The following is a 17,403-nucleotide window of genomic DNA, read 5'->3' as shown; positions in this document are numbered from 1 at the left end:
GGGGTTGTTCAGCCTGGAGAAGAGAAGGCTTCTGGGAGACCTTATTGCAGCCTATCAGTACTTAAAGGGGGCTTATCAAAAAGATTGGGACAGACTTTTTGTCAGGGCCTGTTGCGACAGGACAAGGGGGAATGGCTTTAAACTAAAGGAGGGTAGATTTAGACTAGATATGAGGAAGAAATTTTTTACGCTGAGGGTGGTGAAACACTGGCACAGGTTGCCCAGAGGGGTGGTGGATGCCCCATCCCTGGCAACATTCAAGGTCAGGTTGGACGGAGCTCTGAGCAACCTGATCTAGTTGAAGATGTCCCTGCCCATGGCAGGGAGTTTGGACTAGATGACCTTTAAAGGTCCCTTCCAACCCAAACGATTCTATGATTCTATCGTGGTGGAATCTCAGGTAGTTAGCTTCAAATCTCATTGATTCTTGTAACTTCTAGATGGAAGAGACATTCTAAACACTAGGAAAATGCTGCTTTTATTCACCACTGATCTGGGGAAAACCTGCTTTGTCGGGCATAAGTATTAATGTAGAATACACTCTAAAAGCGTTCACCTCAAAAGCATCAAATTCTACAGGCAGAGGAACAGCACAATCACCTCTATGATGGAACTGAATGCACCACGTTTCCTGCATGCATGCAGGTTTCCATCACTTTGATATCATCTACCAGGATCATCTTACAACAGACTTGATTATTCAAGACAATCAGAATTCTCAACCAAAAGCAACATACCTAGAGCACTGAGGCCTCATGTCCTCCCTGATATTTCTAGTAATAAAATGCTTAATTAAAACACCATACACACGACACCTTACCTTTGACGCCATACGCATGAACAGTGAGTTTTGATCCTCTGCTGTTCTCATCTTCTCATTTTTGACTAAATCCTTCAGGGTCATACTATCATCATCCTGAAAATACCTTACTCTTTCTTTATCTATATGAGTAGGGACCTGGAAACAAACATATTGAAAATAAATATTAACCTAGTGAGAAAGATCAACTATAAAATTCAGATCCTAATAATTTCAACAAGTTTTAAGAATCATGAATCAAGCTAAGCACATCTGAAACAATTGGGCTTGCTGCTTCAGCTGAGCTAAGGAAAAGAACATCTTCCCCTTTCTTTAATTGGATCAGTAGATCTAAATAAAAAATATAGCCTCTTCCCACAATCACTATATCCTTAAGCTATCAGAGCTATAACATTACCACTCAGGAGAGATGTACAGTAATTCACTGAAACAGTTAAGTATGGAGAATGGAAAAGAGCATTTAAGCTCACAAAAAAGGAATATTCCAAAAAGTAATTTTCATTATTTACAGAAGCTTTTGAATTGACAATTCACAGACACTACTGAAACACATCAATTGCAGACAGTACTGAAAACTTGTATAAATGTGGTACCTCTGCTGGGAAACATTGCCATCTTAGACAGAGTGCACAAGAGAACAGAGTTTGTCCTTTAGGGCAGGACTAAACTAAATCCTGAAGGAGCATAGGGAATGGTCATTAACATAAAGCAAGATGGCATTTTCCAAAATGGAAACAACAGAAGGATGACAACCAATTCCTCATCCTCTTGTGCCTTTCACTCCTCCATAGCAGTGTTACAAACTGATCTGTCCTACTAATCAAGAACATGCTTGCTAGAAATATGAGGTATTGTCATCTCTTACCCCAAGAAGATCAAAATATTAGTTTATTTACTGTTGCAAGCAATTATCCTAAGAATAAAACACTGCTCCACCCTCCAAACTTCTCACTGTTCCCCAAAGCACTTTGTAACAAAGATTAGTTCATAATTTTTATTATCAGCAGTAGCATTATTTTTGATCAGAAGAAAATGAAAATTAGCCACTGAGTCCTGAGTATCTCAGTAAAATCTTTCTTATTTTGGAAATATTCACCTCTGCTAATCTTCATTATTTAACATAACTTTATGTAATATAAACTACTTGGCTAAGAGACTGTGATAACTTGAAAAACTTACTTTTCCTTGAGTGTGCATTTAAATAAGCCCTAAAGTGATCCCTAGGGAAACACAGTCTGAAAATAAACTTCTTATATACTTAATAGATATGTACTCTAACACTTAATTACAATCATCTTCTGAAAGGAACTTTTTAACTACCTACTGACATTCTGATGAGACACTCATTAATTATGGCACCATAAAAGTAAAACTACAAAATAATTTCAGAATTACACTTTAACACTCACATTTGTACAACTTACCATCTGTCGCTTTCTCCGTCCTCCTTTTGGCTCCTGTGGTTCAGTTGGTGTGGTCACAGGCCATGCCCTTCCACTTTGATCTGTTCTGACAAGGACCACTTGTTCACCTTCTTGACGGCTTGAAACCTGTGTCAGGTTATAAGATATATTTTAAAACAGATGATACAGACAAAACCAAAAGAAAGACCTAATCCACATTAAATAAATGTTTAAAATCCTAAAGAATAAATAACAGATTCTTTACATTTTGTGTGTTCATTATAATTCAAAGCAGACAGTATTACTTTACACAAGGTACTCTTTTCCACATTCAAAATGCACAGAATATTAAACATATACTCAGCTAGTTAAGTGCAGAGTTAACAAATCCTTTCCAAAAAGAACCAAGTTTGTATTCTTGGTTCTTGCTCATAAAGCTTCATCCCCAGAAGAAATACAATGCTTCTGAAGATTTAAAATAGATAATATTGAATTAATATACACCACCACCATTATAACGGTGTATTCCTGAAAACCATCTGAAAAGCTGCAGCACGTTACCACTTCTGGGCTTTTTGTGGACTGGAGGTGTTGGGGGTTTTTTTTGTTTGGTGTATTTTTTTCCTTTCAAAACTTGGCTAACAAACTAGCCAAAACATTAGCTATTGCTTTTCAACACATTACATTAGATCAGACTTTTGTTTCCTACACTGCACCTACCACCAGTACAGATCACTTTTATCACAATGTAATACTGAAATTTTTTTAATCTTGATTCTAGGATATGCAGAATAGGAAATACAAACAGCTCAACACAAGTATCTCCCTCTATGGTGAAGAAGAAACAGATGAGTAGATGTACATTGATTATTTAGGTCAAAATAAATTACAGACTGAGGCAGAAATGACAACATTCGAATCATCTGTGTGTCGAAATATATGGAAACAAAAACAAGCGTTTACCTGATATATGCCAATAAATAATTTGCCTTTGGATGGCAAACACATTCAGTCTTGCATAAACTACACTTGTACTTAATTACTGCTTCTACATACCAAAAGAAATTTGGGAATTATGAGGAGGGTATCTCCTAAACCTGACTAAACCAAGCTCTTGAGGTGCTGGAGATGTGAGGTGAGAGGCACACACAGGACAGGGCAACAAGGGAAGCTTTCACACACTTACCTTTGGTCCTCATGGTGGAATAGAACCACCAGTTCATCTCCTGGAAGAGCAACACAGTAGGGCACAAGCAATCCAGATTTCGAATGCGTTGAGGACAACTAATGACACAAATGCTAAACAAACTGACTAGGAGTGTTGCTCTACTGAATTTTCTACTCATAAATTCAAAAAAACCAGCCTAATCAGGGATGTGGAAGTCAACAGCTGCCTTGGCTGCAGCAACCACGAGATAGTGGAGCTTGAGATTCTAAGAGAAGTGAGGAAGGCAAGTAACAGAACAAAGAAAAATCCCTGGATTATAGGAAAATGGACGTCAGCTTATTCAGGAATCTGCTTGGCTGGATCTCATGAGAGATGGTCATGAATGACAAAGGTGCCTAAGAGAGCTGGTTGATCTTCAAGGAAAACCTCCACAGAGTATGAGAAGGGTCCAGTTGATCTGCTATCTGGCTAAATGGGGAACTTCTAACGAAGCTCAAAAACAAAAAGGAAGCTTACAGGAGGTGGAACTTGAGACAAGTTACCCAGGAGGACCCACAGAAGCACTTTCCAGGCATGCAGGGGTATAATTAGGAAAACCACAACTGAAGCTGAAACTAGCAAGAGATGCAAAGAACAAAAGGAAGGAATTCTATGAGCGTACTGGATATCCTTCTACAAGCAAGGACAACACAGGTCCACTGCTGAAAGAGAGGAAAGACCTAGTGACGAAGGACGCCAGAAAGAGGCTAAGACACTCAATACCTTGCCAGTCTTTACCAGCAAGGTCTGCTCTCAGGCTTCTCAGGCCCCAGTGCCTAGTGGCAGAGTTTGGAGGACAGAAGTACTACCTGCAGGAAAAAAGGATCAACTTATGGGCCACTTAAGCAAACTGGAAATATGCAAGCTTATGGATCTAGATGGGACGCATATATTACACTGGACAAGAGGTCTCTCCCTCTCACATCTGTAGAGTAGTGGTGATCGGTGGATACCCCTGGAAAAAGGTAAATTTATGCAGTCATCTTCAAAAAGGTGAAGAAGAAACACCTGGGGAACAACAGGATGTCCACCCTCACCTCAGTCCCAAAAAAATTACAGAACAAGTCCTCATGGAAGCCCCTTCCAAGCACAAGAACAACAGCAAGATGACTGGGAACAGCCAACATGGATTTGCAAATGGCAAATCATGCCTGATAAATCTGCACTCTGCAGTAAGATGACTGATTCAGTGCACAAGCAAAGTACCAGGGATGTTGTTTACCTTGAAGTTTGCAAGGTTTTCAATGCAGTCTCATAGTATTTTGTTGCCAAATTGGAGGGATGTGTAGACTGCAAGATGGGTGGGAAACTGTCTGGATTACCAGGCTCAAAGAGTAGTCGTCAATACTTCAAAGTCTAACTGGCACTCCTCATAGTTTAACTAGCACATTGTTACAGATGCCATTCCTCAGGGGTTGATCTCTAGCAACACAACTTAACTTCAACACCCTGGACAATGGAACAGAATGTGCTCTTGGCAAGTTTGCTGAGGCACCAAATAGGGATGGGATGGGGACATGGTTGATAGACTTGAGGGTAGGGTTGCCATTCAGAGGGAGCTCAACAACCTGAAAGAACAGGCTGACAGGAACCTCAAACAAATGCTACATCTTGCACCTGGGGACCATCTCATGCATTGGCAAAGGTTGAAGACAGACTAGGGGGCAACTGTAGAAAAAAGACTTGGGATCCTTGGTTGACAGCACATCAAAAAGCGAGTTTGTGAGCCAGCTAATCACATCCTGAGCTGTGTTTTCAATCTCATAGATTAGAATTCTCATGCCTTTGTATAGAGACCAAAATGCTACCCTTAATCATGTACATGCAATTTATTACACCAATTTACTACCCATGGAAGAATTGCGAAAAAGTAATTTTCAAAAGATCCCATAAACTACGAAGATTACAGAGGGAAATGGGCAACTGAAACAAGCTTAAAGCATTCATTCTCCCAAAACTGCTCTAGCTCTGGACAAAATACAGTCGGAAAACATTCTGAAATAACTCTTATTTTTTTAATGATATAAGTATGTAGCCTTGAAACACGGTTGAAGTAATTGGTTTTGTTAAATACTAAAAAATGTATATAGAAAGTTATCATTTCCCCCTCCATAAAACTAAACAGAAATTAATTTCTTGTAAATGTATTTTCAGATTAACATCTTTTATACTATCAGCTAGAAGTTTTTCAGCAATTTTCTACTATATATTTTAATATTTAACATCATTACAGATACAAAACAGCCTGTAAGCAGACTTCCTGTGTTCTTTATATAGAACATAATACAACTGCTTATTTTCAATGGATGTAGAGCTTTGCAAGTCTCCACATTGCCTTTGCTTTCCTTGTAATCAACAAATATCAGTAAGAAATCTTTTATTCTTAGTAAAAAACAGTTTGCTTAATGTTACTATTGTGGTCGACAAGTGCTAACCTGTTAATGAGACAAACAGCGCTAAATGCACATCTTACCAGCTATTTCACAATTACTATTACCTGACAAAGCACGGAGACCTTTTTATGACCTACGAGCCAAAAAAAGATGATTATGTATTTTCTTTTTTCTTTAATATGCTTATTATAACTGGTGTAAGAGTTCAAAACTTCTAAACAGGAGCTACTTGACCTAGAAATAGTGCAATCAGTCAACTGAATCCTTTGCCTGACATACATCCTCTATTTAAAATGAATAAAGACCAATAAGAAACTAAAGATAAACGGTGTCATTTTCCTTTCATTATCTCTATCAGCATTCTGAACACAATTACTTTTTGCAGTACTGGAGTTCATAAAGCACTATGTCCCAGGACCCAAACTAATAGAAGGCAGGACCCAGAACTAGCCCTCTGGTTTGTTTGAGTTTTTTAAACTTTCATTTCAAACTTGAAACGCAGATCACCACTGAAGAGGTATCACAAGATCCATGTCACAACTTACATAGGGATGCTATCATTAAAAAGTGCATGTCCGTTCTGCATTATGCTCCTAATCTCTACTTCAGTTGAAGGATGGAAGAGAAAAAAACACCAACAAAAAAAACCTATTAGTTATGACTGACAGTTCTTCTGAGATTATATTACAAAGAGGAAAAACAGAACAGCTGTGAACACATTAAATGCTGGATATCAGAAAGAAAGAAGTTTACAGAGTGGTCCTTACCATTAGACATAGATACAGAAGGTTAATATGAAAACTACTAGTAATGTTGATTTTTCTTTATCAGAACCCACGAAGCAAGCTGCCAATTGCCTGGCTTCAGTTCAATCTGTCAACCAGTGACAGGTGAATGGATAGTAAAATCACTATCACTTGTATGAGCACAGAGGAGATCCCTCAGTTTCCTTGTACAATAGGAACATTTGGCCAGATGGTGTAAATCCTTATTATACTGGGCATCTTCAGAACTGTAAGACCAGAAGCAAACACCTGCCTCAAAGAATTACCTACAAGTGAGCTCATCTTAGTTTGGACAGAAAAGTGTAATCCCTGAACTCCCAGTCTACCCTTCAGCACTTAAGATCTTATGGGCACCTCAGTTTTTCTCAGCGGAGTTCTAGAGTCATATTGAGTTATGCTTCCAAGCATGCCCAAAACTGCTCCATTTTGTCAGAGATGGATGGCTTAACATCTGTTCCATATCCAAACCCAATCAGAATGCCTGGAGTAAGCACCCTTACCCCTAAGTTTTATCCCTGGTCGACTTAGTTCAGATCCAGTGCTTATTAACACTCTTGAGTTCATTAAAAAGGGCTGCGGCCACAGATTTAATTCAGAAAAATATACCCTTTCGTAAAAATATTCTGGAGGAATATCGTTCACTCATTTAACTTCAATGCAGCTCAGGAAGATTACAAATTTATCTCCCACGACTTCTCTACCCACCAAGCAGAGAGGAGGAGGAGGCGGCCTGGAATACCTGTACAGCAGGAGTGAAGAATAGACATGGAGGACTCATTGAGCCAGACAGAATTTATCAGCATGTATGAAAATGGAGCATTATCATATAGCTCAGTGATGAAGGCACTCCCATGGATTCCAGTCCTTCAGACAAAATACCAGGGAGCAGAATGAATATATCCATTTCCCAAATGACTGCTTAAATACTTCATTACACCTCAGCTATTGCAAACTCCATTTCTAGGTACTCGGAGTTGCAGCTTACACTATTGTTGCCAGCTGCCTGCAAGTAAAGCACAGGAGTGTTAAGTGCTGTTCCCTATCACTCCCTTCATGCACCCAGCCCTCAGTCTTCCCATACCTTCATCTGCTCCCACCAACTACCTTCTTGTTTGGAATGAAAGTTACTACTTTTTCAGCTGATGGACGTCCGTTCAGATGATGGATGTCCTGCCAAGAGCCAGGTCAGCTTAGCTCCCTCCAAAACAGGGACAATAGTACATTCTCACTTCATAGGGGTGTTCTCAGACTTAAATAAAGATACACACACACACATACAAAAAAAATTTTAAAAAGGCAGAAATTCTTCACCAGAAAAATAAGTATTTAACTTTCTGAAAAGATTAAGAATAAAAAAAAAAATTTAAAAGCCTGAGAGCTTCTTGATTACACTACAAAGATGTTTAGGTAAATTGGTTGATTAAATTAGAGCAAATAATAGGGACATCACTAAATCTGGTGATATTAGGACAGCCTTTGTCAAATCTTATAAACAACTTTATTAATCTCAATTTGAAGCCTTTTCCACCAAACAACTGATGTCTGCTTTACATCTGCCATCCTGGCCTAATGAAAGCTTGTCCCAGAAACCCCAATAAAGTCTGAAAATTCTGTAGATAGTGAAGTATGCTAGCTTACAACAGCTTAATTACATTTTTCCCAGAAAAGTCACACGAAGGTACAAGTTATGGACCAAAAAGCTGTCTAGGTAAGCCAAACTTCACTATTCTGTATCACCAAAGGCAAATCTCATTTTGCAAAGCAAACTAAGATGTCCAACACTGGTCTGGTACCAATAATAATAATGATATTTTCAGAGAATACACACACAACACTACTTATTTCCAGCATCAGCTAGATACGTGCCTCAGCTGTTACTTTTTCACAAGATAAAGTGTTTTCTCTCTATTGGGAGGGGATAAGGGAAGAAGCGGTGATTCATCACAATAGGGAAAAAAGGCTGTGCGCCTCCACCCCACATTTGCCATATGCTAAAGGTCAAACCTGGCTAGAGATAGAGACAACCCAGGGCGGGGGACACACACACTGTGTTTTCATGTCATCACTATGCTGTTCAGACAGGTGTGAGACCTAGTTATCACTACAGCATTAAAAGCACTATTAATTTGAAAACATAACAACAACAACAAAAAAACAATCAGTATTAGATGAGCAAAGACAAAGGACAACAGGGTGGAGAAAGAATACAACATGAGCGAAAAGCAACAGGATGTACATCACACTTCTAAATGGGATATAAATGCAAATGGAGTATTCTGGATATAATAACAAAGAGGTAACCAATGCAAGTTGCTAGGGCATTGGTCATTTCTTTCTGTGTGTAAAAAAAAAAACACCAAACAACCCAAACAAAATAGGTAGACATGTGAATATTGCTATGCTTAAACAACCTATGACTTAGCAAGGCTCAGTACTGTGACAGACAGTAGAAAAAGTTTTAACAGTTGAAGGAGCTGGGGAAGAGGAAAGTCAAAGAAAAAGCAAAGTTTTAAAGAACAGAATGAGGGGGGGAAAAATGTTTCCTAAGGAATACTTCACTTGACAACAAGAAACTCACCCATCTGCAACATTTGGTTGAAACAAGCACAAAATTTCGTTTGAAATGGTGGAAAAGACAAATACGCTCACAGGCTAAATATTTTAGACTTAACACAAGATAATCATGTCGAGAAAAATCATAAAAAGAGCAGTACGAAAAGGTAGAAAGGAAACAGGGAATAATTTTTAAAATGTGTACACAGCAGATAGGGAAAGCAAAGATTAAGTTAACACCAACAGAACATATCATAGGAAACATGACAAATGTCCTAGTTCTTTAAAGACTTGGATAACTCTACAAGTTTGGAAGCTGAAGACACCCACAGATGATGCAGTGAAAACTCAAAAATCCAGAGCATTGCTAATTAGTCTGAAATGAAACAGACCTTTGTAGAAGCACCTTGTCCCAAACCTACCAAACCCATGTGACCAAGCAGGGATACAGCAGCTCTCCCAAGAAGACTACTCAAATCCACATGCAGAAGGGGCAGCAAGTAAGAGGAGTTGAATGAGTGGAAAGACGCCTGACTGGGGATTTCACATAAACAGGACCCTTCAGAAATGGTTACTTGTTAGATTATTCACTGAGAACTGTGAAGGGGCCTGCTGCCCCTATGGAGTCTCCAAAAAGATGCTGACTTCATGTGAATCAGGTCCCTCCTTCCCTACATCTTTGTGTTGCTAAGACAAGAAAAGGGACGGAATTTTCCACAAAGAATGGCTGCAACTTTTCATTCCCAGTCTCTAAATTTTCACCTCATTGTATACATGACTTTTCAAAAAGATAAATCACTAACAAAAATAGACATTACAACAGCAATGCTGCAGCAACTGCACAGAATAGCAAACATCAGATTCTTATGTCAACTTACAAACATCTAATTCCTTTTTAAAACATCCATCCCAAGATTTAAGAGTCTTCACTAAAATTTTGAAAATACAGACATTTCAAAAAGGATGCCATTGTTGAGCAGCCTATTATTTTCCCAAAATGAATGGAATTCACAAGGTGTTCTACATGTAAGAAAAACAGACTTTATATGCCTTTGAAGACAGGCTTCAAAATGTTAGATCCTAACAACAGTTGCACTTTCTTTTTTCTTCTCATTTCTGCATTCCACACAGAATACAGGCAGTAGAAGAGTATCTTCTGGATCTGAACCATGGAATGAGTTGGGGGGAGAAACTCAATAAAATAGAGCTGCCTCTGTGACAATTCAGATGTTTCTCCTGTCTCTTAACACATCTGATAACCAAATTCTTCACTAAGTTTCCATCCTCAGGAGGGTCAACTGTTTCACTTCAAATATTACACTCCCTGTAGGCTGCTACCAAACTTAAAATACCTGGCTGAAGATCAAGCAAAAATACAATACAGTAATCAAACACCTAAACCCCAAATTTTGCAAAAAGCCTTTTGTAGACTGAGAGAAGAAAAATGACCAAATCTGCCCATAAATGATGTTTAACTTCTGACTTAAAAGTATGACTTTGGACATGCTTCTGGAATGTTTTAAAATAAAAGTATCATGTTTGATACAGATATCAATGGTTTATTTCCATGTTTAATGATCATCCACAGAAATAGGCATGTTTCCTTCCCACGTTTTTACTGTTTAAAGGTGCTCTAGTTCTGCCTCAAAAATCACTTTCTCAGCTTCCCAATAAATGTCATCCCATGAGGTCCTTCAAAGTTGTCTACTTATTCCAGCAATAAGCAATTCACAACTGAACATAGCACTAGAACATTTTGTTATTTTAGCATGATATAAAACTCAGTAGCTGCCACCAAACACTACGCTGCTGTTAAGCTTCTGTTTTTAGAAGTAGTACTCTCTAGATATGATCTTTTCTCCAGGTGAATGGTCTGATCTTGGGGATGCAGAATGGTTCACAAACCAAGTAAACTTATATTTTGGGGGGAAAAAAAGCATTATACTGGAACATATATAAAAGATGTATACCAGTATAAGCTGACTTGTGTGGGAATACTTCCATTTTCCCACATGCAAGACTTCAGATGGCCTCACACCCTATTTGGGGCATTACACTTCAAGAAAGATACAAACTTAACAGGAGAGAAACTGGAAAAAAGCAGGAAGAATGACTAGAGGACAAGAAAAAGTTCTTTAAAAAAAAGAGCTGGAAGAGAAGAAAGACAAAATTAGGGAACACGTGCTGGTGGGTTGCAAAGACTCAAAAGGTTTTGGCAAACAGAATATGTGATGAATAAGAGGAAAACAAAAAGGTTTAAATTGCAGCAGAAATGCAAGTTAGGTATTAGAAAGGTTCTTCTAATATTAAGGACCGTAGAACAACAGTACAGTTGCCTAAGAAGAATATAGAATCATTATCATGTTTTCTTTTTTAAAAAAAAAACAAAACAAAAACAAGAAGAACTAGAAAACTACTAAGAACCATAGATGTGTACAATGGCTAGAGAGGGAGACAGTAAGGTATTAGTAAGTTCTAATGACAGATTTCAGCAGGCTCTCACTTACACAACATGAAATGATGCAGAGGATAAACATTTAGATATAATACATACTGAATTCTTTGAGTCAGAACCCTACAGCTGACAGGTTTTTGTGGGTTTTGTAAGTTTCTGAGGTTTTTTTTCCTAATTTCGAAGAGTCCACAGTCCTGACACAAGGCATATGAGACTGACCATAACGTATTTAGATTTACTATTCCAGAGAAAAGAAAAAGGCAAAAAATTATAGTGATATTTAGCTTTAGAAGACAAAGTACAAAAAAAAAAAAGAAGTGGTCCATCAAAGAGAAATTAAAAGGAGCAGATAAAAGGATAAAAGAATTATGGACAGCAGGAAGACTAACGTGAAGTCATGTTAGAGCCTAAAAGTGAATGCATACTATGAACCAAGATTAATCCAATGGATCAAATATGCCAGGCATGATTATTCAGAAGAGTAAAGATGTTACTAGAGGTAAAGACATCTTTCAGAAGTCAAAATCCTGCCTAAATAGAACTGAATTAAAAACACAGCAAAAATTTAGAAAGTTAATTGTATTAACATAAAATGGCAAGGCAAAAGTTGATTTTGAGGAGGACCTTACTAACAATAAATAAAGCTATTTCTAAACACATCAGAAGCAGAAAGCTTTCTGGCAGAAAAAAAAAGATGATCAAATGGTTATAGCAGTATCAGAAGATGACATTTGAATAATAAATTATTTGCATTCTAAATATAAGATTTTCCTATTCAACAACTTTTTTTTCCCCCTTTTAAAAACAGAATAAACTTTAGGAATCATCTTTAAATCGACATATCAGTAAAAGGAGTTTTCAAGCAAGCTGCCATGAAGAGATGATTTTCACTAGAGCTCCCAAAAAGAATTCCAATACATAATGTCCACATCCTTCAACATGCATTATATCACTTAAATAGGTCTCAGTACAAAAAATAGAGGGTGGCAATTACAACATAAACCTTTAAGATGTACCAAAGGCTGATTCTGGGAATTACGAGGTGATGCATCCAACATTTGTTATGGACAAACTCACACAAGTATAAGAACAGAATTCCTCTACACTTGAACAAATGTGGCATACTGGAAAGAGCCTTTGCAGGGAAAAGCCATGACTCACAGAAATATTAGATTTTTCTGAAGGACTTAAAGGAGTGTGGATACTGATCTAGCTGAAAGAGCGTACTTAAAACTCTCATTTTATCTGTTGATATTTTCTTTCCACATTTATAGACTTGCATTCCTATGACTGTATGACATGGTATACACTAACACCTATGTGCCATTCAGCATAGCACAAGAATGGAGTAACTACTTTCTTTCCTACTAACAAACTGTGAAATAGTCCAGGAGACCTTACAAATATTCCCAGGAACTGTTACCACCTTTCATAAAAGAGGCAATAATTATCTTTTTGTGCTTTATATAGAGATTCACTTGAGTCTGGCTTTTTGCTTCTGTTTTAACTTGCTTTTAATATCTGGAGAGTATATTATTTCTTCATGCAGTGGCATGGTATTACATAGCTTACTTTAAACCTCTCAAGTTTCTGAATTAATGACTTATTAAATAAGTATTATTAAATATTAAACATATTAAGCTATATTATAAACAGAAATGTTGGTGATAGTAATATAATAATTGTTCATTAATAATTATCATCATATATATTATCTCTATTTATATAAGTACAATATAGGTTTAAAATATAAAGTACTTTAAATATGATACTTGTTATTAAATGTTAAAGTTGAAACTGGAGAAGCAGCTCAGTCACTAACCCTGAATCTTGTGATGACTGCTACACAAACAATATAATTTACAGTCTGAAACAAAGAAAGATAGTGTGAATTTACAGAACGAGAGGGGAATTGTTTGTTGCCATTAATTAAGGAACATGAATTTTTACTTCAGGCCAATTAAATACACAAAGTACACCATTGTTCTCACCAAACGTACAAACGTATACAGTGATTAACACCCAACTGAACAAAAAAAAGCAGGTAAGTCTGGTTTTGAAAGAAAAATGCTTTAAATTAAATACATAAATAAATAAAATGCAGTTCTGAAAAAGATTTTTGAACTCTCCAGAGATAATGCCTGTTCCATAATCCAGCAGGAGGAAATGGAAAAGCTCTGCCACTAGGTGCACGGCTTAATTTGAGGAACAGACACTGGAGTAGCTGAACAAAGGGAGTAAGCAGGCCAAGCATCTGAGATAGGATATACTCAATTGGAACTGGTTTTCAATGTTAATAGCTAAAGAGAATAAAATATATTTTAAGAGTCAGTATATTGTGGGATAGGGAGCAACTAGAGCTAGGAAAAACAAACATGTTTTTTTTAATTACTGAGCCAACAAAAAGCTGCATGCTGCATGACTTGAGAGCTATTTGCAAATGTTTACTGAGAGCTACGCTAAAGTGGTACAAGCACAACGAAATGAAGGAATAACAAAACTCAGCAACAGCCTTCAGGAAGAAACAAACCTCTACAACCAAATGCTAGCTATGGACAAATTAGATGCTGGACTAAGCGTACAACCTGTTTCCTTTCTCTTACAGTCTATGGCCAATGGAAATGCTTTGAATATTGCCTTATTCCTCTATCTGAAAAGTCTGTCCTTATAATATCAAATAAGTGCCTAGAAGACATCTAGCACTTCTCAAGGTGCTGGATGTAGCTATTTCTTCCATTCGCGTCTCTTGTTCTCTTCCGTTACCCTTTCTTCTCCCATTTCAGTTAGCATTCTGTTAGGTTCTCAGGTTGCGTTTACACACAATCACCACAGTTATCGGAAGGATGAGTCAATCCCATTTAGAAGGAGCAGTCTGCCTCCTTCAGTGCTGGCTATTTGTAAGGGCACGTCTCATCACTGAGGAGTCAGCACAGTCACTACCTGGAGTCCCCATGTAACATAGGTTTCAAAGCACCTAAGCTACCCTTCAGGCTCTGCCATTTGTTGTGAATAATAGAATTGTCAACTTTGAGGTAATGCTTATAAAATCAGTAGGTAGACCATTCTCCACAGCAAGACCAAGGTTTGGATCTCACAGCAAGATGAAATTAAAACAGTCACAGGTCTTAACAGCAGTCCACTGTATAAAACTTGTATCTTTGATTTGGGTTTCTTATAGCAGAACAAAATAAGATTAAGAGAAATAGCAGCATGAGGAAGGGAAGCAAGAGCAAACTTCTACCTAGGTTAAAAATTTAGTATTTCAAGAAAGACTCAGTAAACATAGCAATAAGCATCACTATTACAACTTCAAAAGGTATTAAGCTAATATAGAAATGGGATTAAAAAAGGTTTTACAAGATCAGAAAGTTGGTCCGCCATAATCAGAACGGACACGCACACAAACCTCAAATCAAATTCAGTAAGAGTTGTACTGCCAGCCTGTGGAAGTAAGATTGGAACTAGTAATATGTAACTTACAGCAGCTTGTAATGTGCCCAGTGATGTGCCTAGTAATGGGGAAAACTAAAGCAATTAAGTCTAACTTAACAATATTGGATGACAGGAAGCCACATAACCTTGCAAATACAACTTTTAAAAAAGGTCTAAATGTGCAGTTTGATACTTTAAATTGTTAGCTGCACTTTGAAATGGTTAGTCACTTAACCATACCATCAATAAGCCACTATAGGTATGGGATATAAGAAAATTTTTTTTAAAAAAGTGATGACTAGATGGCTTGTTTCTACAGCAAGAACATCTGATACAGATCATAAAAAGAAAAGTATTGCAGCATGTTGGTTCTTAAGACCACAAATTCCTGTTTCATCATACCAAAGACAGAAATGTAATATAAAACTGAAAAGGTGATAAGCAGAAGTTTGGCATATGTAAATAAAAATAGTATTTACTTAAGTAAATATAAAAATTTAGTAACAAGTAAATAAAAAAGTGCAGTAAAAATACTGCAAGAAGTTTCAAGAAAGTTCAGGCCTCAATATTCACTATTTAGAAAAGAGATTTACCCTAAATCTGGTATATGAATTATTCTCAGAGACTGTAGTATCAGAAAAGGTAATTTTACAAACTGAAAGCAACAGATTAACCCAACCAAAAATAGTAATTCAGGCATATGAGGGAGCTTAATAATGCATTTTTATTAGAAAGAGTAGTCCAATCTGAAAAATTATTATTATTGAAGAAGTATATGTAGAAAAGGGTCTTCAAAAAAAAAAAAAAAGGCAGAGGAAAAATGTGGACAAAAAGATTCAACTCTGCATCCTTTTAAGCTTCTGCTCATGTATATCCATACCCTCAAGCCATTATCACTTCTGTTATTTTGGGAGACATCAGAAGAAAGCCAAACACTTGAAAAAGTAAGGAGCCTATTAACAACATCTTACCTAGACAGGCAGAACAGAATGGTAAAGCTAATACTGACATTGGTAGTGGCACTTCCATTCCAGACACCATTGGAGAGCTCCACCCTCCACAGCCGTCACTGCAGCACCCGTGATGAACCTCTGTAAAAATCTCACGCACACAACTTTGCAAACTGTGCTGCTGGCTGAAAGTATCTCGTCATCCAGATGTGCTGGCCCAAAGCCAAATGTCTTCATTCCTTTTAGAAGGATGGGTGCATAGTTTAATTGCTCCTCTTAAACAGCCTGTTTCTATAAAATGTTTCTGCTTTATGTTGGTAGCAGCAACTAATGAGATCTAACATGTAATCACACTAAAGACCAGGTGGTCCCAACAGTCATTGGTTGATCAAATTCTCCTTTCAAAACCTCATTTTGAACAAAATAATTGTGTTTCATTGCTTAAATATACAAAATATATTGTTAATTTATGGTTCACACTTTTATAAGTGGTTTTATACGTAAATTATTTTAAGTCCAAAAAGGTTTAATACCATGTATTAACCAAGGCTGTGCAAGGACCAAGAGAAGCATCAGTGAGGTTCTACCTTTCCATTTCAGATGGGAAGTATCTCCTGCACCAGAAAGGCCTTCCAGGAATGTTTTTGCTTTTGTTTTTTCTTGGGGTTGGGGGGCTGTCAAATTTGTTAAGAAAACCAGAATTTATTCCGAGGAATCACAGTGAAAGAGTAGATACAGCAGTAAAAATTTGCAGAAATTCAACATAGTATTGGGAGAAAAACAGAGCTGAAAAAACGGCACCATTAGCTACAAGTGCTGCATGGCACCTGGATACGGCTTTTGCTTCCAGTATCAAAGCATACTCCAAAGCTTTTGTATTATCAGTTTGAACTCTAAGAAGTTTTATCCGCTCTGCCCTTTTATACTTGTTACATCTACTGAAACCAGTAAGATATTTTACATCATTTAGTTACTGATACAATTTCTCTAGTACTTTTTAATTGCAAAAAACAATTTCCTATAAATTATATTCAGGAAGTTAAGCCACTTTGTCTTAATATGTTTTTGTCTTATAAATAATTGTGTAATCTTCTTTCACTGACATCAACAAGAGTGTTCAGGAAATACACTCACCAGAAACTGCATATACCTATTATTTTTAAAAAGTATGCACTAATGATAATTAAGGCTGTTCTGCAAAAGTATGCCCGCTTTATTATTCCCTGTTCCACTTAGAGCTAGTCAACTCTTTGTATGGAAAACACAAACTTTTGCTGAAGAAAGAATGGCACAACCATCCTGCAGACAAGATTCAAGTGTGATGGAAGAGCAGGAACTGGAAATTATGATGAGCTGAAAACATCTGAGAGTAAACAGGCCAACACCCATCTGTTGCTGTGTCTCC

The 17,403-nt window shown here is 37.2% G+C and overlaps 1 protein-coding gene across 1 annotated transcript in view; it reads right to left on the bottom strand.

Moving 5' to 3' along the window:
- The window catches only part of CWF19L2 (CWF19-like 2, cell cycle control (S. pombe)), a 74,825-nt gene that overhangs the window by 29,644 nt on the left and 27,778 nt on the right, over nt 1-17,403 (bottom strand). The window contains exons 10-11 of the mRNA XM_009335272.1: nt 2,245-2,370; nt 821-958 (exon numbers count right to left, since the gene is read on the bottom strand). Of these exons, the coding sequence (XP_009333547.1) occupies nt 821-958; nt 2,245-2,370 (264 nt within the window). The remainder of the gene's footprint in view (nt 1-820; nt 959-2,244; nt 2,371-17,403) is intronic.

The sequence above is a fragment of the Pygoscelis adeliae genome, unplaced genomic scaffold (genome assembly GCF_000699105.1).
Source record: "Pygoscelis adeliae isolate BGI_AS28 unplaced genomic scaffold, ASM69910v1 Scaffold142, whole genome shotgun sequence".
Classification (NCBI taxonomy): Eukaryota; Metazoa; Chordata; class Aves; order Sphenisciformes; family Spheniscidae; genus Pygoscelis; species Pygoscelis adeliae.
This window is presented reverse-complemented; position numbering and strand designations above follow the sequence as displayed.